The sequence below is a fragment of the Callithrix jacchus genome, chromosome 18 (genome assembly GCF_049354715.1).
Source record: "Callithrix jacchus isolate 240 chromosome 18, calJac240_pri, whole genome shotgun sequence".
Lineage (NCBI taxonomy): Eukaryota > Metazoa > Chordata > Mammalia > Primates > Cebidae > Callithrix > Callithrix jacchus.
Window position 1 is genome coordinate 28,477,181 of NC_133519.1, and position 21,988 is coordinate 28,499,168.

General features: G+C 35.9%; 1 protein-coding gene across 11 annotated transcripts in view; it reads right to left on the reverse strand.

The window, feature by feature from the left end:
• The window catches only part of RABGAP1L (RAB GTPase activating protein 1 like), a 737,216-nt gene that overhangs the window by 312,596 nt on the left and 402,632 nt on the right, over positions 1-21,988 (reverse strand). For all 11 annotated transcript variants that reach the window (XM_078356264.1, XM_035280064.3, XM_035280065.3 and 8 more), the window contains one exon: positions 14,456-14,569. In XM_078356264.1, coding sequence (XP_078212390.1) covers positions 14,456-14,569 — 114 coding nt within the window. The remainder of the gene's footprint in view (positions 1-14,455; positions 14,570-21,988) is intronic.

Below are 21,988 nucleotides of genomic sequence, written 5' to 3' on the forward strand. Positions count from 1 at the left end.
TGAGGGATTTTGCATTGAGGAACAGTGCATTCCAATTCAGATACTACGCTTTTTCCATCGTCTTTACAACCTGCAGACCAGGAGATTCCTTCAGGTGCCTGCACCACCAGAGCTGTGGGTTTCAAGCACAAAACTGGGTGGCCATTTGGGCAGATACTGAGCTGGCTGTAGGAGTTTTCTTTTCATACCCCTGTGGAGCCTCGAATGCCAGAGAGACAGAACCATTCACTCCACTGGAAAGGGGACTGAAGCTGGGGAGCCAAGTGGTCTAGCTAAGAGGATCCCACCCCCAAAGCCCAGAAAGATAAGATCCACTGGCTTGAAATTCCCACCCCCAAAGCCCAGAAAGATAAGATCCACTGGCTTGAAATTCTCACAGCCAGCACAGCAGTCTGAAGTTGACCTGGGATGCTCAAGTTTAGTTGGGAGAGGAGCACCCACCATTACTGAGGATTGAGTAGGTGGTTTTCCCCTCACGGTGTAAACAAAGCCTCTAGGAAGTTCATCCTGGTCGGGGTCCACTACAGCTCTGCAAAGCCGCTGTAGCCAGACTGCCTCTCTAGATTCAGGAAATACAGAGAACACCACAAAGATACTCCTTGAAAAGAGCAACCCCAAGACACATAACTGTCAGATTCACCAAGGTTGAAATGAAGGAAAAATTGTTAAGGGCAGCCAGAGAGAGACTGGGTTACCCACAAAGCCCATCAGACTAACAGCAGATGTCTCAGCAGAAACCCTAAAAGTCAGAAGAGAGTAGGGTCCAATATTCAACACTCTTTAAGAATTTTCAACCCAGAATTTCATATCCAACCAAAATAAGCTTCATAAGTGAAGGAGAAATACAATCCTTTATAAACAAGAAAATGCTGAGAGATTTTGTCACCACCAGGCCTGCCTTACAAGAGCTCCTGAAGGAAGCACTAGATATGCAAAGGAACAACCAGTACCAGCCACTGTAAAAACATACCAAATTGTAAAGAGCATCCACACTATGAAGAAATAGCATCAACTAACAGACAAAATAACCAGCTAACATCATAATGACAGGATCAGACTGACACACAATAATGTTAACCTTAAATGTAAATGGGCTAAATGCCTCAATCAAAAAACACCAACTGGCAAATTGGATAAAGAGTCAAGACCCATAAGTGTGCTGTATTCAGGAGACCCATCTCACATGCAAAGACACACATAGGCTCAACATTTTAAAAATGGAGAAAGATTTACCAAGCAAATAAAAAGCAAAAAAAAAAAAGCAGGGGTTGCAATCCTAATCTCTGATAAAACACTTTAAACCAACAAAGATCAAAAAACAAAGAATGGCATTACATAATGGTAAAGAGATCAATGAAACAAGAAGAGCTAACTACCTTAAATATATATGCACCCAATACAGGAGGACTCAGCTTCATAAAGCAAGTCCTTAGAGACTTACAGAGAGACTTAGACTCCCACACAATAACAGTGTAACAGTGGGAGACTTTAACACCCCACTGTCAATATTAGACAGATCAATGAGACACAAAATTAACAAGGATATTCAGGACTTGAACTCAGCTCTGGAGTTCTATTAAGTGGACCTAACAGATGTCTACAGAACTCTCCACCCAAATCAACAGAATATACATTCTTCTCAGCACCACATCACATTTATTCTAAAATTGACCACATAATTGGAAGTAAACACTCCTCAGTAAATGCAAAAGAACAGAAATCGTAACAGTCTTTCAGACCACAGTGCAATCAAATTAGAACTCAGAATCAGAAAACTCACTCAAAACTGGACAGCTACATGGAAACGAAACAAGCTGTTCCTGAATGTTTACTGGGCAAATAAAAATATTATGGAGAAAACAAGAAATATCTAAAATACACACCCTAACATCACAATTAAGAGAACTAGAGAAGCAAGAGTGAACAAATTCAAAAGCTAGCATAAGACAAAAATAAATAAGATCAAAAAAGAACTGAAGCCAACAGAGACACAAACAACTCTTCAAAAAAATCAATGAATCCAGGAGCTGGTTTTTTAAAAAGATTAAAAAATAGATCAACTGCTAGCCAGACTAATAAAGAACAAAAGAGAGAAGAATCAAATAGATCCAATAAAAAATGATAAACGGGATATCACCACTGTTCCCACAGAAATACAAACTACCATCAGACAATACTATAAATACCTCTATACAAATCAACTAGAAAATCTAGGAAAAAGTGATAAATTTCTGGACACATACACCCTCCCAAGACTAAACCAGAAAGAAGTAGAATCTCGCCAGGTGCGTTGGCTCACACCTATAATCCCAGCACTTTGGGAGGCCAAGGCAGGTGGATCATGAGGTCAAGAGATCAAGACCATCCTGGTCAACAAGGTGAAACCCGTCTCTACTAAAAATACAAAAATTAGCTGGGCATGGTAGTGCATGCCTGTCGTCCCAGCTACTCGGGAGGCTGAGGCAGGAGAATTGCTTGAACCCAGAAGGTGGAGGTTGGGGTGAGCCAAGATCGTGCCATTGCACTCCAGTCTGGGTAACAACAGTGAAACTCCGTCTCAAAAAAAAAAAAAAACAAAAAGAAGTCGAATCTCTGAGTAGACCAATAACAAGTTCTGAAATTGAGGTAGTAATTAACAGCCTACCAACCAAACAAACAAAAAAAGCCCAGGACCAGACAGATTCACAGCTGAATTCTACCAGAGGTACAAAGAGGAGCTGGTACCATTACTTCTGAAACCATTCCAAACAACAGAAAAAAATATACTCTTCCCTAACTCATTTTATGAGGCCAGCATTATTCTGATACCAAACCTGGCAGAGACACACACAAAAAGAAAATTTCAGGCCAATAGTCCTGATGAAAATCAATGCAAAAATCCTCAATAAAATACTGACAAATGGACAGCAGCACATCAAAAAGTGTGTCCACCATGATCAAGTTGGCTTCATCCTACAGAATGGTAGAAAATTTCTGCAATCTATCCATCTGACAAAGGGTTAATATCCAGTATCTACAAGAAACTTAAACAAATTTACAAGAAAAAAAACAAACAACCCCATCCAAAAGTGGGCAAAGCACATGAACAAACAATTCTCAAAAGAAGACATTTATGCAGCCAACAAACATGAAAGAAAGCTCATTATCACTGGTTATTAGAGAAATGCAAATCAAAACCACAATAAGACACCATCTCACACCCGTTAGAATGGCAATCATTAAAAAGTCAGAAAACAACAGATGCTGGAGAGGATGTAGAGAAATAGGAACGCTTTTGTACCATTGGTGGGAGTGTAAATTAGTTCAACCACTGTTGAAGTGTGGCAATTCCTCAAGGATCTAGAACTAGAAATACCATTTGACCCAGAAATCCCATTACTGGGTATATACCCAAAGGATTATAAATCATTCTACTATAAACACACATGCACACATGTTTACTACAGCAGTGTTCACAATAACAGAAACTTGAAACCAACCCAAATGCCCATCAATGATAGACTAGATTAAAAAAAATGTGGCACATATATACTACGGAATACTATGCAGCCATAAAAAAGGATGAGTTCATGTCCTTTGCGGGGACATGGATGAAGCTGGAAACCATCATTCTCAGCAAACTAACACAAGAACAGAAAATCAAACACTGCATGTTCTCACTCATAAGTGGGAGTTGACCAATGAGAACACATGAACACAAGGAGGGGAACTTCACACACTGGGGCCTGCTGGGAGGTGGGGGAGTTAGGGGAGGGATAGCATTAGGAGAAACACCAAATGTAGATGATGGGTTGATGCATGCAGCAAACCACCATGGCACATGTATATCTAACTGACAAACCTACACATTCTGCACATATACCCCAGAACTTAAAGTATAATAATAAAAAAAATTAAACAATATTAAAATATCATCTTTAATATAAAAAAGTCAGGAAACAACAGATGCTGGAGAGGATGTGGAGAAATAGAAATGCTTTTACACTGTTGTGGGAGTGTAAATTAGTTTAACCATTGTGGAAGACAGTATGGCAGTTCTTCAACGATCTAGAACCAGAAATACCAATTGACCTAGCAGTACTATTACTGGGTATATAACCCAAAGGATTATAAATCATTCTACTATAAAGACACTTACACACATATGCTTATGGCAGCACTATTCACAATAGCAAAAACTTGGAACAACCCAAATTTCCATCAATCATAGACTGGATAAAGAAAATGTAGCATATAAACACCATGGAATACTGTGCACCTATGAAAAAGCATGAGTTCATGTACTTTGCAGGAACATGGATGAAGCTGGAAACCATCATTCTCAGCAAACTAACACAGGAACAGAAAACCAAACACCACAAGTTCTCATTTATAAGTGGGAGCTGAACAATGAGAACACATGGACACAGGGAGGAGAACATCACACGCCAGGGCTTATGTGGGGGAGGTGAGGGGCTAGGGAAGGGATAGCATTAGGAGAAATACCTAATGTAGATGACAGGTTAATGGGTGCAGTAATCACCATGGCAGGTATATACCTATGTAACAAACCTGTACGTTCTGCACATGTATCCCAGAACTTAAAGTATAATTTAAAATATATATAATACAAAATAATCTAAATTTTAAAAATGTTTTAAAAATAAATTTTATTGTATATATTTGTGGTTTACAACACAATGTTATGGGATACATATTTATAGTAAAATGGTTACTACAGTGAAGCAGATTAACACATCTATCCTCTCAGGTACTTTTTTTTGTTTGTGTAACAAGAGCATCTAAAATCTACTTATTTAACAAAAATCCCTAATACAATACAATTTCATTAACTATCGTCCTCATGTTATAGATTTGATCTCTAGATTTGTTTTAATCAGTAAATCACTGTGGGTAGAGGGTATAAAAAGCTTTTTAAGGGAGATGGGCAACTAAGATTTGTACAGATGGGAAGGAGGAGGAGGGCAATTCAGATTCACATTATTTCTAGGGAGAAAGGACAAAAGGGTCTGGTTAAAGAAAAGGCTTTAAAGGTGTGGGAAGAGGAGACTTCAGTTACAAAGATATTGTCAACTGCACAACAATTAATAACCAGGAGATAAATTCCTGTAATTCTGTAACATAAAATAATCCATTCAGGAATAACTACGAGTTTTTGTCTAGGATATGTAAGCCATTTGAATCTAGTACAGAAATAGATCTCAAATGTGGAAAAAAAAATAATTCAGGAGGCACCATAAATAGAATTTTATTTGACGGTTCCCTGTGTTTTGTCTTTGCAGGTTAGTTGTATTTTTTTTTTTCTATTTTAGAAAGCAATCTTACCTTCCTTTTTTTCTATTTTAGAAAGTAATCTTACCTTCCTTTTCCTCCTCAAAAAGTAATGTTTTTTAAAAAGAGTGACTAAAATCAAACCCTTACACTCCATACCAATCCCTTTATTCTAATTTCATCCATTTTTATCATCCTCATAATCCCACCCTTTCTCTTTTGTATCCTAGTCATGGCACGATGGCTTCAATTAGCCCTTCAGTTCAAAGACTATAGGCTCCACAGAAACTACAAAGCTATTTCAAGAAAAGCTCTTATGGGACTAAGACCATGAAGAAATTAAAAAATCTCTTCAGGCACTCTGAAGAGCATTATAAATCACTCATTCTCTTTCCAGGACTCTAGCTTCACAAACCTGACCTTTTCATTGTTACAGTCTCAGAAGAAAAATCTGTATTTTAAAAGCACATTATATCTTCTCAGGTAAGCTCTGACTCATAAAGTCTGTCCTATTAATAAGTATATTAAAGGGGACCAAAAAACCCCAAAATAATCTTTCTGTATGACTGTAATGATACTAATAAATAGGAGAAATGATTCTGAAGTCTTGTGAGTAAAGAGTAAGATGTTAACCCCAAACACACATACACATCACCCCCATATAAGTGAAGCTTTTCAACTTTGGGTTGCTAAAATTTATTTATATGTGTGTATATATACTTAGTGTTCTAAATAGATATAGACATAATTGTTCTTGGCAATAAAGCAGAATTGAACAATTAACCTAAATGAATAATATGAAAAGATCTAAATGGGGAAAAATACTAAATCAAACCCCAATTCTAATGATTAATATTTATTGATATGCAAATTTGGTACCTTCTTTATTCTAATATAGACAAAAGGATCCATGGAAATTCCCCCTCTCCCACAGAACATCAAAAACTATTAACCAACAATTTACTGAAAAGTTTGAGGAAAACATTGTAAAAAAATTGATCTCTTTTATTTCCTCACTAGAGCTAAATGATATATTTTAAAAGGGGAACTGTTAGAGAAACTTGCCTGAAGGAACTCTAAGAATAATTAAGCAAAGATTTCAGTGGTTTCTTCATAACAGGACACAAAAATTAAAGTGTTCAGCCCACCACAGAGGAGAATCTGTAGTAAATATCTCAGGCTTTTATGTGAGATCCTGGAAGAGCTTCACTTTCTAAGCAAGAAACAGTCAAAAAAAGAAAAGTGTTGAAGGACTCAACCACATTCCATCTTCCTACCACAAAAACACTGAATATACTGAAGAAAAATAACATCATCCAGAGCCTTTAATAATTCTTCATGCACAAGGTCCAGCATTCTATTGAAATTATCTAGTATGAAAGAAAACATGAGAAAATAAATAAAAATCAAGAGACAACAGACAACAGAAATACATCTATAGGTGATCAGATATTAGCTTTCATCAGACTTGAATCTTAAAATAACTATGATAAATCTATTCAAAAAGTAGAAGAAAAAGAGTGTCACCAACGAATGCAGGAAGAAATGAAGAGCACAAGAACAGATAAAAATATGTGAGTCTAAATGAATACCAACTGTACAAAACAAAACAAAATAATATTCTGTGTGTACAGGGGATGTTGTTAATACAGCCACAAAGTCAAGCACATGACTACAATAGGACAACAAACAGAAAAGTGATAAATTGATTTAAAGAGATGTAAGATTTTGGTATTGTCCAGGAAATTATCAAAGTACTAATTTAAACCAGATTCTAATGAACTAAGGATGATGTTGTCAATAAGGATAAGTATAGAATGAAAATGGAGAAGAATGCAAAAAAAAAGAGGAAAAGATTAACACAAGAGCATATAGAGCACAGAGAGTAGATATTAAGTTTAAAACCCAACGTGTCAGTAAGGTGATTAAATATAAATACACTCAATAAAAAGACAAGATTGTAGAGCTAGTTAAAATCCCATAGTCAGTCAATGCAATAACATAGATGAATCTCGTAGACTCATGACAAAAGAAATAAGAAACAACAAACTCCCATATTGTGTGAGTTCATTTTTTAAAGTTCAAGAAGAGGCAATACAAATGTATGGTAATGCAGATATAAGAATGGTGGTTACCTCACTGGGAGGTAATGAACAGCCAGGGAAATAGGAAGGATTCTAAGGTGCTAGTAAAATTCTGTATCTTTCTATAGGGCTTACACAGAGTTTCACTTTGATAGATACCCTTAATACTTGTGCTCTTTACTATATTTCACACCTTGTATTTCAGCAAAAGGTTTTTTAAAGAGCAACAGTGAGATCTGAGATAATCTTAAGAAAAGTATTTATTATAAAAATGAAGACCAAGACCCTTGAAAAAATAGTTTTCATTAAAAATAAAGGTTCTGCCTTCTTTTTTTGAGACGGAGTTTCGCTCTTGTTACCCAGGCTGGAGTGCAATGGCGCGATCTCGGCTCACCGCAACCTCCGCCTCCTGGGTTCAGGCAATTCTCCTGCCTCAGCCTCCTGAGTAGCTGGGATTACAGGCACGCGCCACCGTGCCCAGCTAATTTTTTGTATTTTTAGTAGAGACGGGGTTTCATCTACTAAACCCCGCCTCGGCCTCCCAAAGTTCAGGGATTACAGGCATGAGCCACCGCGCCCGGCCCTAGGTTCTGCCTTCTTACAACTGTCTACAAGAAAAGACAAAATGTGTGTAACCTGCAATTTCTACTTATTAGTATTATAAGTACCGAGGGTCTTATTAAAACCTTTAAAGGCCCTTAAAAGAAAACCTTTTAAAAGAAATAAATATGTATATGCATACCGAAATTAAAATCACTTCTTTCTAGAATTTCAGATTTTGAAATTCTGGATGAAATCAAAGGTGAACTCATTTTACTTTTATGACTCTCCTAAGCATATTCCTGGTATGAGTAATCCCTCATTAGCTATCCCAGAAAAAATAATTACCTTACCCAGGAGTTTGAGTAGCTCCAAGTACACTGATGAAAACCCCAGTGATGTTCTCTTACTGTTTTTTAAAATAAGATATTTATACGTATAGGGATTACGTGGTCATCTTCTTCCTTGCATTTCTGTATTTAGTTTGACAAAAAAACATTTTCTCGTCCTTTAGATTTTATTTATGATCACTTGGTGTTTACTAACACAGAGAAAAGCCACTATAATACAAAAAACATGGACTCTGGAGTTAGACTTGCTTGAAAGAAATAATCAGTTTTATAAATTGCTTAGCTGTGTGATATGAGTAAATGTTTAAGTTTCCTGACAGCTTATAAGACTAAGAACAGAAATATAGTTCTTACTGCCAGGATAAGGCAATATAAGGAAAGATTATATAACATGATGTGCATAAAAGTACTTAGTATAGTTTCTGGTATATGGGAGGTATTTAATAAATTACAATTTTTCTTTTTCATTACACATGTATAATCATAACAGTATTATAGAAATATTATAGATTTTAAGCTAAAAGATGTAAATTCAAGTTAGTTTCTGCCATTGGTGGCTATGTAATTTGAGGTCAGTAATTTAATTTCCCTGGATTTCATGTGCAAAACTGAGGAAAATGTTACCTGCCCTATGGAGTAACTGTGGGGATCAAATAACAAAGTGTAAAAAAATCCTTTCAAAAGCACAAGGCTTTACAAATTTTAACTGTTACTGTTATGATTATGTTGATCTACACTAAGATGATTCTCCAAGTCTTCTTGCAAGACCTGAAAGAATTCATTGTTCCCTAAGGAAGTTAATTTGCTTTGAGACAATGCTGCTGTCCCTAAGCATCAGGTAAAATCACTTAATTTACTGATCATTAGAATGTGCTGGCAAAGCAGGTAGCCCTAGGGATTCAAAGGATTCCTCGGCAGCCCATATTTGGATCTGCATTAGAAGGCTGCCATAATTTAAAGCAGCTTACTAGGAAATCAAGGGAGATAGAGATGATACACAGAGAATAGAAAAATCTGCTTGATTTCTCCAAGGGCTTCCCGATTCCTCAAAAACACTGCTCCAAACGAAATCATTTTGGACCCATCTGATTCAAGAACACCTATCATCCCACACCAAAGGGCTCTTATTCTGGAGCCCATCCAATTGCAAAGACATGAGTGGGAGGAGTTCCACAGAAGTAGAAGGAGCACTCAGTAGCACTATGTAAAGTAAAGAATATGGGGGTGGGCGGCTGGGCAGTGGTTCACACCTGTAATCCCATCACTTTGGGAGACTGAGGTGGGGGAATTGCCTGAGTTCAGGGGTTCAGTTCAGCCTGGTTGACATAGTGAAACCCTGTCTCTACTAAAAAGACCAAAATTAGCCCAGAGCAGTGGCATGCACCTGTAATTCCAGCTACTTGGAAGGCTGAAGTGGGAGGACTGCTTAAGCGTGGGAGAAAGAAGTTGGAATGAGCCGAGACAGCACCATTGCACTCCAGCTTGGGCAACAGAGTGAGACCCTGTCTCCAGAAATAAAAAAAAGAAGAGGAAGAAAAAAAGAATAGTGGACTATAATTTGTTCAGTAAATGCTGACGTTCAAATTAGGGCTCATTCAGACACACCAAGAAAGAGAGTTGAATTAAAAGCAGTAAAATGGCTAGAAGATTGTATTGAAACTAATACCAATTAAGTGAAAAATAATTCATCTTCATAATCACAAATACTCCCATGTCTAGAAAAGAATACAAATAATGTATGATTACATGGCATTTTAAGAGGCAGTGATTATTTGCATTCTTCAAAATTATGCAGCAGATAACTCATCATTAGTATCAAAACAATACTTTAAATGTTCTCATTTTTATCATAAATCCAATCTTTTTTGATAAAAATATTTGGTAAAATGGGGGGTAACTTCATTTTTGTCCTCCTATAAACCATTATGCTATCAAATTTTTAATCCAGATAAACAAAGGTATTGATCTCTCTATAATATATTCAGTCCCTCTCATTAAATCAACTATCACTTCAAATTATATTGTTGTGATTAATATTTAGCTGATTACTATGACTAACTGGTCTTAGGTCTTATAAAGACATGTATATCCAAAAGTAAACTATTAGATGCACTCCATTTGATGTGATAAACACAACTGTAACAGAAGGCAGGGAACATCTTTTTAGTTTAAGGAAGAGACTCCTTTATATCTTTCGTATTCAGAGCCAGAGCTAATAACTAATACAGGATTTAACTGCTACATTCTGCACTTACGTGTTACATGTTAGGGAAAAAAATTTAAACAACACTTAGAATCACAGAAAACTGGAACTGGAACAATCTTATCAAACACCACACTCTTATTGATGAGGAAATCTAAAATGTGAATTTCCCTAATTCTTAGATATACTTAATGAAAGTATCAAAACCAGAACCAGATCTCCTGATGCCCAGTCTTTTAAACTGTACCAACCTGTCTCCCAACTTACAGCAGATTTTTCCATCACATCTTAAATTATAAAAATGCTAAATAGATTTGGGGTGGTAATATATTCTTCCCCATCTCATGGACATTCTTTTAAACTATGTTATTGACCTAACCAAAAGGAAAGACAGGGAGAGAAAGAGGGAAGAACCAAATTTGCAGAAACTTTCATTTTCAGAAATCTATTATTTGTAAACCTTTTCATCTGCAGAAACCTATGAATTTGCAGAAACTTTCATTTGCAGAAATCTATTAATTTATAAACGTTTTCATCTCAGAAACCTATGAATTCTACTAATACTTTCAGCTCAACTTCCCCCATATAAACTTATGACAACAGAAGAAGCTTTGAACCATTTCGATTTCCTCCTACTCTGAAAAAAAATATTAAGAGGCAAAACTGGAATTGACAGGGCCATTAAAACATGACAGCGAGTTTTTAACAGTTTTCCCTCTAATGTGACAGTTCAAATCATTTCTCCTTTCACCAGAGCCACATAAAACTTTTCAACTACAAAGCCAGATTGTTGTATCTTTGAAAATGAAGTTGATTTCTGACCTTACTGTCACTGAAATTCTCTTAATTTCTGCTCAGTTTAAGAGCACAGCATATTATATAGCCAGTGTAGGCTCCATTGATGAGGAATTGTCAAGAATAAATGAGGTAATACATGTGGAAGTACTCTGCAAATGTAAAATTATTGTAACATACAGAAAACATTGTTTTTTTTTTTTTTTAAAAAAAGGCCTATGATTGTGTTGTGGATGCAAAGATGATGCAACTTTCTTTTTTTTTTTTTTTTGAGACGGAGTTTTCCTCTTGTTACCCAGGCTGGAGTGCAATGGCGTGATCTCGGCTCACCGCAACCTCCGCCTCCTGGGTTCAGGCAATTCTCCTGCCTCAGCCTCCTGAGTAGCTGGGATTACAGGCACGCGCCACCATGCCCAGCTAATTTTTTGTATTTTGAGTAGAGACAGGGTTTCACCTTGTTGACCAGGATGGTCTCGATCTCTTGACCTCGTGATCCACCCGCCTCGGCCTCTCAAAGTGCTGGGATTACAGGCTTGAGCCACTGCGCCCGGCCAATGCAACTTTCTTAGTGGTTAATCATTAGATGCATTTCCTTTAAAATCAGGAGCAAGAAAACAATGTCTGCTATCATAGCTTTATTTGAACACTACACTAAAAGTAGGCAAATGTAATAAGACAAGAGACAAATAGAAAAAGAATAAGGATTGGTAAAGGAAAACCAAAACTGTCCTCATTTACAGATTATACAGCAAAGCAGCTGAGATAAGATGAAGGTGTTCCTAATGTTTATTCAGTTTTGTGCAGGGTATCCAGAATGGAAACTCAAAGGTGTATTACTGAGTATGAGGTATAATACTAGTTATTCTAGAACCAGTTGTTTCTAAAAACAATGTTAGAACAGTTAGACTACACAGTTAGACTACCTTTAAGCCTTAGTTAGACTACCTTTAAGCCTGAAAGGTTACACATAGGCAGCTTTTGGGAATACGGAATGGGGGTCATAAAATAAAAGACTGGCTCAAATTGGATACAAAAAGCAAAGAAAAGTGGATGCAGAAGCTTGAGAATAATATTCTATTCTAAATTACCCATAAGTATGCTATCTTATTTGTGAGCTATCGTCACACTTAAGGTTTCCTGGCATGAGCACTGGATTACTATAGTCAATCAAGAAGGGAAGGAACCAGGTCAATCACAAACCAAGTGGTCTACATGGTAGGACATAAATATCTCTGCTCACATCCATTATCAAAGACTGTTGTGAAATCATTTTTATATATATACAGCTCAGTACAGCATTAAAATCCTTAAAAACTTTTATTTAATACTATGTTGAATGCAATTTTGTTTTCCACATCTTCACAAAATTGAGTGTGCTTTAAGCTACTTGTCGATAATAAAGTATCTCAAATCTACATTTTTACCATATTCTTCATTCAGAAAGAGTTTTAAAATGGTTTAGTCATGTTGTACAACATACACTGATAATCTAAAATGGCCACATGAGCTCTGCAAATGTACTGATAACGATTTTGAAATGAATTCAAGGTTGCATTATTATTTGCAACACCAAAGCAAAGGGTATCAACCATTTAAAAGTGCCAATTATTCAACTTTTATTTTTGTGTTTAGTAATGTTTCAGATTATTTCCCCTCTAAATATTACATAACAAGGCAAATACTATTTTTACTACAATGGAGCAAAATTTTAAGTCAGAAGCTGCAAGCACATTAGAACCATCTGTTTTAGTTATGTGCAGAAAGTATCTAGTATCAATCAGAGAAAAGCTGAGGGAAAAGTCACTGACTGGCTGAAAATATACTAACTGCTAGGGGAAAAAAATGTTCCATATGCCATAAACCAGACTCTCTTAAATAAACTTGGAAATGATACAAATTTTCCTATCTTCTTTACACAAGCCAATGTTAATTAGCTTGCAGAATTTCAAAGTAGTAGAAAATTTAAAAAAATAATTACTTTTGTCTTTCACAAGCATATAATGAACATATACATTTTTTGTGGCATCCAATGGTCTTTGGTACTTTTCAAAGTAGATGATATATCACTTTCCAAAGATCAGATACTCTCAGATTATAAGTTATGTATTTCTAGCTCTGAATGACACATTCATATAAAAATAGATTTCTGATCAGCACATATTTATAATCCTCCAAAATGGTTAGATCAAAAAGTATGAGAGAAAGTAAGAAAAAAAGAGACAGGAGTGGGAAGAGGCCAAAACCACCAACATGCAAGGACTTTATTGAAAGCTGTGCCATTTGCAGAATTAAACATTAAACCTACTTGGTTAGAAAATGTAGGCGAGTGCTTTTATAAGTGCTCTTTTTAAAAAACAGTAAATATAAAATGATATAGATTTGTGAATATACTTCTGACTACCTACTGGTTAATATTTGCTACTCACAAAGGCTAAATTGGATTATTCATGTACTGATTATCTAACTTACAAATTAGCCATGATGTTTGCCTTTTTCTCCATATTATTACCAAATTTTTGTGCAGTTCATCATTCATTAACCATCTCCATTAAAATGGTAGATATGGACAATGTGAATATACCCCCACACCTCATTCTGCATTTCTGATAAAATTAATAACTTGATGGCTATTCTACTGACAGAGACAGAACCTTCTGTATCCAAGGAGAGCACATTTACTGAAAATCAAGAAACAGTTTTTATCCAGGCCTATTAATAATGAGGGAGGAGAAAGATTTCAATATAGAATATAAAAACAATACAAAGGTAAATGATGTGATGTAACTCTGAAGACAACATTCTATAACTTGCCAGTATTCAACAATAAGTACTACACTGATTCTTACACTTGCCTGTTGTCAGAAAAATGGAGAAAATTGCTGCATGATCTTGTCAGAAGGACAGTCATCTGGGACTCCTTTGAGCTTTTACAGCATAGCCTGAGAGGACCTTTTGTTCCTTTCCTGTTAGCAGAAGAGCCAAACTGAGGCTATGCCGCGCCTCCTCCCTCATGAGGAGGCACAAAACATGCAACCGAAAAGTCACCTTCTGGGATCAGTACTGAGGATCTCATAGCATGTGTGTAAAGCAGAAAACATGGCATAGTGCAAACAGAAAAGGAAGACAGAGTAAAAACTTAAAAAATCCTTAAACGGGCTTCTAAAGTATAGCTCTGTATAATAATGTAGAAAAAGTGAGGTAGAGGGTCTTACCTTGCAGATCTTATAGAGTGATTCCTGACCATCTCCTCCAGTATCTTTAAAGTAATCATGTGCGGGAAATGTACGATGAATATCTCGAGTAATAACACTCTCCTGGGCCGAGTCCTAAAGAAGAAAAAATTAGACCTGGTTATTAATTTAAATTTTTTCTAATTATGAAGTATAATATATACACATGGTGTAAAAAAAAAAAAAACAGCAAAAAAATAAACAACAGGAAAACTTCCCTTCTATCCCAGACCCATAGTCTTATACCCAAGGTAAGTGCTACCAACAGGTCCTTTGTAAAATTTCACCCATTTATCTATATATATTTGTGTGTATATGTATGTTTATATGGGGAGAAGGGGCAGGGATGGAGGGAAGTTGTATGCATACATCTCCACAGAAGCAAACTATCTATTTCTTTCACTTAGTGGGATAACACAGAGTGTTCCTTATCAAGACATGTAAACATAGTTTATTCTCTGTAGAAGCAGTTATTTTTTAAAAATAAGGTAGATCTAGATATAGATATATCATAATTTGCTTACCATTCTTCTATTAATGACCATTTTCTTTGCATTTTTTTCTATCTATATAACAAACAATACCATAAGGAATATTTTATACATATATCTTACACACATGCACAAGGATAAATTCTTTGAGGTTTAACTGCTAAGTCAAAAGTTACATGCATATCCAATTTTCATGAACTCTCTCTCCAGGTCATTCCAATACATACTCCAAACAATAGTAGAGTATATGTTTCTCATCTACCCAATATCACAAATTATCTAATCTTTAAATCTGACAATCTGATAAATAAAAACTCAGACCACAATCATTTAAAAAGTAAAAATATTATCAATCTTTCCTAAGTTAATTACCCAACATATTGACTTCACAAAACAGGAAGCTACAGACTCCTATATTAAGATGATATCTTCTTTAAACATAAGCCTAGATATTTGGTGAAGAAAAATTTATAAACCAAAACCCCAAACTGAGTGAAATTCTAAGCCTCATAAAAGTGATTAAACATTCTCTTGATTTTATTTTATTCCTGGAAAAGTTTTTTTTTTTTAATCTTTTTAAATGTCAAGAAAATAGTATGGGACTACTTTTAGCAACCCTGATGGTGAAAATATTTTGTACAATTCAAAGAAGCATCAAACTACTAATTGCAAATTTAAAGAATTGTTTAATGTCTTACTTCAATAAAGATTTGAACAAATCCCCTCTTTCAGTCTCAAATCAAGAAAGACAAAAAAATTTTAATATATGTTATTTTAATGAATGCCATTTCTCTTTCTCTTTATAGCTTCAAAGTATACAAGAAGGGGGGAGTAAGGTAAGCCATTACCTTCTCTTGATACCTACACTTCAGGTGCTATTTCATACTGGGTGGTAATTAGATCTTATATACAGAAAGAGAGGAAGCAAACTGAAAACGTCCAAATTTGCTAGCAAACACTGAACATACTACAAATCAATCCAAAGGAAATTCTGATGGCTTACAGAAATGAAATACTAAACCTGAATTAAAATAGAGCCATAAAAAATCACCACAACTTAAGTAAAAATATACAGAGGAAATTTATTTTTGCCAAGGTAAATGTAGTTTCTAATGATAAAGAAAGCTGCAGGGTGGAATGGGGGTATAGAAGACAAGTAAGTATAAAGGTATTATACAGGGATATATTATGAAACTTTGGTTTATCTTGTCTGGAGTCTTATGTACAAAAATCTGGTATCCAGACAGACCAAAGTTTTCTCTGCCACGTTTCCTCCAACAGAAGAGCTCTCTTTCTATAAGTTAATAATTTCCACTTATAAACTACCTGAAAGATGAGGAATGAAAATGTTACTACTGCTATTTTTGAACTATTTCAGGGACAAATATGTGCCCAGTGGCCACAGGATAACTTTTTTTGTACTTTCAGGACATTAAGAGAGAGAAATCTCTGGACTATATTCCCTAGAAACTACTTATGCATTTAGCATTATGCTGTGTTTAAATGATTCCAACAGTCTGATTCAGGGAAGATAAAATTGGTAAAAAAAATTTCTAGAGCATAAATTCACAGAATACTGAGTAATTTTTTCTATGTACACTTGACCTTTCATATTTAAGAAATAAAGGACAAAATCAAATGAAAATAAAATTACTTTGTCCTTCCTTAAAAAAAATTCCCGGCTGGGTGAGGTGGCTCAAACCTGTAATCCCAGCATTTTGGGAGGCTGAGGTGGGCAGACTGCCTGAGCTCAGGACTTTGAGACCAGCCTGGCAACACAGTGAAACCCTGTCTCTACTAAAAAGTACAAAAAATTAGCAGGGTGTGGTAGCACATGCCTGTAATCCTAGCTACTTGGGAGGTTGAGGCAGGAAAATCACTTGAACCCAGGAGGTGGAGGCTGCAGTGAGCCGAGATCACACCATTGCACTATAGCCTAGGCAACAGACCAGACTGTGTCTCCAAAAACAAACAAACAAACAAAAATAATTAACATAAATTTCCCTTCCTGAGATTACTTTTATTTTATTTTATTTTATTATTATTTTTTTGAGATGGAGTTTCGCTCGTTACCCAGGCTGGTGTGCAATGGCGTAATCTTGGCTCACCGCAACCTCCGCCTCCTGGGTTCAGGCAATTCTCCTGCCTCAGCCTCCTGAGTAGTTGGGATTACAGGCACATGCCACCATGCCCAGCTAATTTTTTGTATTTTTAGTAGAGGCGGGGTTTCACCATGTTGACCAAGATGGTCTCGATCTCTTGACCTTGTGATCCACCCGCCTCGGCCTCCCAAAGTGCTGGGATTACAGGCATGAGCCACTGCGCCCAGCCCCTAAAATTACTCTTAAATGTTTAATACACAAATGCTCCTAGACATTTCTCCCTATGAAGTGCCCTCAGTTGGCAAAGGAAATAATTTCCAGAACTTTACTTTATAGACTAAAGCTACTTCACTACATTATTCACTGATCCATCTCATATAAGTGAAGGTCAATAGATATTACAGAGTCTTGTAAACAGACAATAGGAATGAAATTGTGTACTGAACTTGTGAAAATCAAGAGAAAATAATTGTGTTTTTGAAGTAAAAGCTAATGCTAACCCATCTTCCAATTATTAATAACAGTTGAGAGTAGGAACAGTTTATATTTCAGGAATCCACATCTAATCATCCAAATTCACTCATTCAACAAATATTTGAGTCAAGAAAGTCACAAAACCTAATATTTGCAGAAGGGAAACAAAATAATTTTTCTCTTCAATATTAATTCCTTTCTTTTTAGACTTCCTCTGATTGTGGTGGTCAATTTTTAAAGAAATATAATGAAGAAAAAGAAAGGGCAAAAAGAGGCTCAATAATTCATCATCTAAATATCTGGAGTTAAGGGCTTTCATGTGACTTTTTATTTTTATATGGCTAAAAACATTTCATAGCCCAACCAAAACTGGTATGAATTCATTTTCTGAGAAGGTTCTCATATAGGCAGGGGTTCCCTAAGTCCTGCCAATTGTCTCCAGAATGAGAAGAGGGAACAAGTTATTTCTTTAGGGGAAGCCATTTCACCAATATCTAGATGTATAACTATCTCCACAACTTACTTCTCAGCAGGGGTATCTCCCATTTTGCACCTCAGAGTCCAATACAATATTTTAGTGGCCCTGAAGCCAGACGAACTTATTGATTTTATTTCCACTTTCCTCACTTAATACCTATAGGCTCTCAGACAAGTTTTTTAACCATGCTAAACTTCAGTTTCTCCATCTGTAAAATGGGATGATAACATCAAATGCATAACATTATTTAAAATAACATTATTTAGAATGTATGTGAAATGCTTAGCATATTGCCTAGCTAAAATTATTAAAAACAAGAAAAAACTAAGTACTTGTTAAGTAAAATTAATTAATAGCAAGAAATATTATTATTCCCCATTTCCATAAGAAATTAGGGTGTGGCTGAATAATGCACTTTGGGAGGCCAAGGCAGGCAGATCACAAGGTCAGGAGTTTGAGATCGGACTGGTCAATACGATGAAACTCTGCCTCTATTGAAAATACAAAAATTAGCCAGGCATGGTGACATACACCTGTAGTCCCAGCCACTTAGGAGGCTAAGGCAGAAGACTTGCTTGAAGCAGGAGGTGGAGGTTGCAGTGAGCCAAGTTCGTGCCACTGCACTTGTCTGGGCAAATCATTGAGACTCTGTCTCAAAAAAAAAAAAAAATCATTATTCAACTGTTTAAAATTTCTGGAGAATATCCATTTTGGACATCCTTCTGTATTTGTATACCTAAATAATAAACAATTCTTTTCTGTTACATTATGATTATAAAACCAATTCCTTTAGAGATTTATAACACAATGATGGATTAATATGTAACACTCTGTTTAAATTTCCAATTGTGTATTTTATGTGTCCTAAATTACACTTATTTCTATGAATCCATTTGTAAAAGCAACAGTGAACAACCATTCAGATAAAGTACTGCTTTTATCGACTGATACACACTCTGGCCCCAGCTTTACATGTAACACATACAATAAAGAAAGATTACACAAATAGGTCCAGAAGGAGGATAGGAAGGACAGGGTACAGTAGAAGCTAAATTTCCCAGAGCAGTCACTACTTCCATCATTACTTTAGAAAGTAGTTTCTTAAAGAAACAGTTGAAAGTCATGTATGGAAAGGACAAAAACCACTGTCACAAGTACATGCTTCCCTTCTGGATCACCACCAAGAATGTAACTCATATGCAAAGTCCTTGACAGCATCGTTTCTCCTGCCTGAGTCAGGTCGGTCCATACACAAAAGCTGACTCAGATCACAAAGTAGCATGAAATTTGTAATAAAGCCTAAAAAGTTGAGTTTTATCTCCGATAACTCAGACCCTTGACACTGTCACCATAGAGAAACTAAATCTGCTTTTCAAGTATTCTCTTTAATTTCTAAGCTATTAATAGTAAGACTAAACTTATTCTCAAAAAAAGACGTTGATCTCTACTGGATAAAATCATAGTCCAACAGAGGATACAATTCAGCTTGTTGCAGATGAGCTTAAAACCAACTCTATGAGATATGATAAAAAGCTTGCTTAACTTTTGATCAATTTAAAGTAGGTTCTATTTAGCGCCTGTTATCAAGAGTATTGCATGAACTATCTTCCCAGTACAGCTTACATACCCTGACATGTTTGCAATTCTCTTAATTCTTATTCAAAGAGAATCATCACTTACTTGCTCATTGTGAGAAAGAAATGAATGCAGCATTGAAGTGTCAACAAGCATTAGGAAGACAGCTTTGGATGACCACAGGCTATTATTTTTTGTGAGCCAATTTCTGGGCTGTCAACAACTAAAAAGGTATTTTAGTGAGGAAGACTGTTTTCAGATGTAACCTTAGCAGTGGCAGAAGCATAAAAGTAATATCCTGCCAAATGAACACTTCATACCTTGATTTGCCATATTTTAAAAATTGTGACAGCATCTTTTTTTATTAATCCCTATTGTCAAATTCAAAGTGTGAGCTGCATTTTCACTTTACATCTACCACAAAATCATTTCAACTTTATAAGTATTATACCATACCTGTGAGTGCCATTAAAAAATGCCAATATCGACTGTCCCTAGCATAATCAGTAAGCAGATAAATGATTCAAAGCTGAAAAACTCTTTGACCTTAAACGATGCCTTCTATTCTTACTCCACAGGGAGCCTCTTTTAGTTCTATGCTGGATGGTAAAACATCACAAACTGGTCTGCTAACATGTTCCTGAAAGCAGATGGGTTTGTAGTGGTCGGTCTGATTTATTCACCTTGATGTCTGCCAAAAATCCAAAGAGGCAGAGATGAAAGAAGAAAATATAAAAGCGTATTCTAGTTTCAAACATGCTACTAAAATCATGAACTAGAAACAGCAACACAAAAGGGCTGGGTCACTGCCAGCCTTTGTTCCTTGAATACGGGGTCGGGGGAATCTTAAGTGTGGTAACACAGAAGCAAAGAAAAAACCTCAATAAAATCATATTGTGAACAAACTGCTTCCCAGTCACTGCAGACAAATGCTGCCAAATGCTTCAGAATCAAACCTGACACAAAAGTCAAAAATATAAGCCATATTCTAGCTTCAGGAAGAAATAAATCTCTTCAGGGAAAGAAGCTGCAATGACAAGTAAAGGGAGGCAGGTAGAGAGGAGAGGAGGAAGCATATTTCAAGAGCAGTCAATATTAATGGTATGTACCTTGCTCTTGAAGGAAGTGCTGGGATGCCAGTGGGAAATATTTGAATAGAATAAAGCATTCTTTCAGGACTAGAAGACTAGGAGGCACTGAGGCCTATAGGTATAGCCTGGATTTCCCACAGATCCCAAGTAATCAAGGTCAGAGTTCCAGATGACTCTCTACAATGAACACATGGGGTTAATTTTAGATTCCAGATATACCTACCCAATACTCCTGTGGTCATATTTGGATATGCCTTCATTCTCAGGATTGCTGACTGCTCATTGTTCCAACTGGGGAACTTGGCATCTTGAAACTCATATCAACAGGCAATAATGAAACCTGCAACTTCTTTTTGGGTAAAGCACAATAGCGGAACTCCATGCTGTTATTTTCCAAAGTTATAAATATTTCTCATTTTGGATTATCTTTATAACTGTGATTTTCATCAAAACAGCTCTTTGAACTCTTTTGAAATACATATAAATTTTAAGAAAGAGCTCCATATTTGTTATCCACTGTATAAAAATAATATTCTTTTACTTCTCCAAAAAATTTTAATGCCTCGATAAAACTAGGGTTTGATAAACACACCTATTTTAACCCAATTATTACACTTTATAAATTTATAACTTTGATCCTTTGTGCACCCATACATGGTAAAAGTTAATAATTGTTTTTATAAGCTGAATAATTTTTAGTAATTTTATAAAACATTCTACTACTTCCTCAATTACTTTAGATGCTTCTCTTTGAAATTCCTCAGGCTTAATTACATTTTCTTACATTGAATGATACAAAAATGGACTGTAAGGCCAGGTACATTGGCTCACACCTGTAATCCAAGCACTTTAGCAGGCTGAGATGGGAGGATCACTTGAGCCCAGGAGGCTGAGACTGCAGTGATCCAAGATCATGCCACTGCACTCTAGCCTGGGCAACAGAGTAAGACCCAGTCTCAAAATAAAAAAAACCCCACAATAAGTGAATATATATAAAAATCAAAATTAAGCTTTCTGTTTGCTGAATAGTATAAACTCACTCATGTATTCAACAAATACTTTCCTCAGCACTTACTAAGAATCAGGCACTATTCTAGATATAGAAGATGTAACTGTCAGCAAGATTAAGTCTCTGACCCTATGGAGCTTATATTCTGGTAGTAGGGGAGAAAAACATTAAGCATATAAGGTTGACTGGTTAGTAAAAAGTAATATAAAAATAAAGCAAGAAAGAAATAGTGAAGAAAGGGCTGACAAATTAGGTAGGGTGTCTTTGACTCTCTGAGTGAGACTATTTAGAGAAG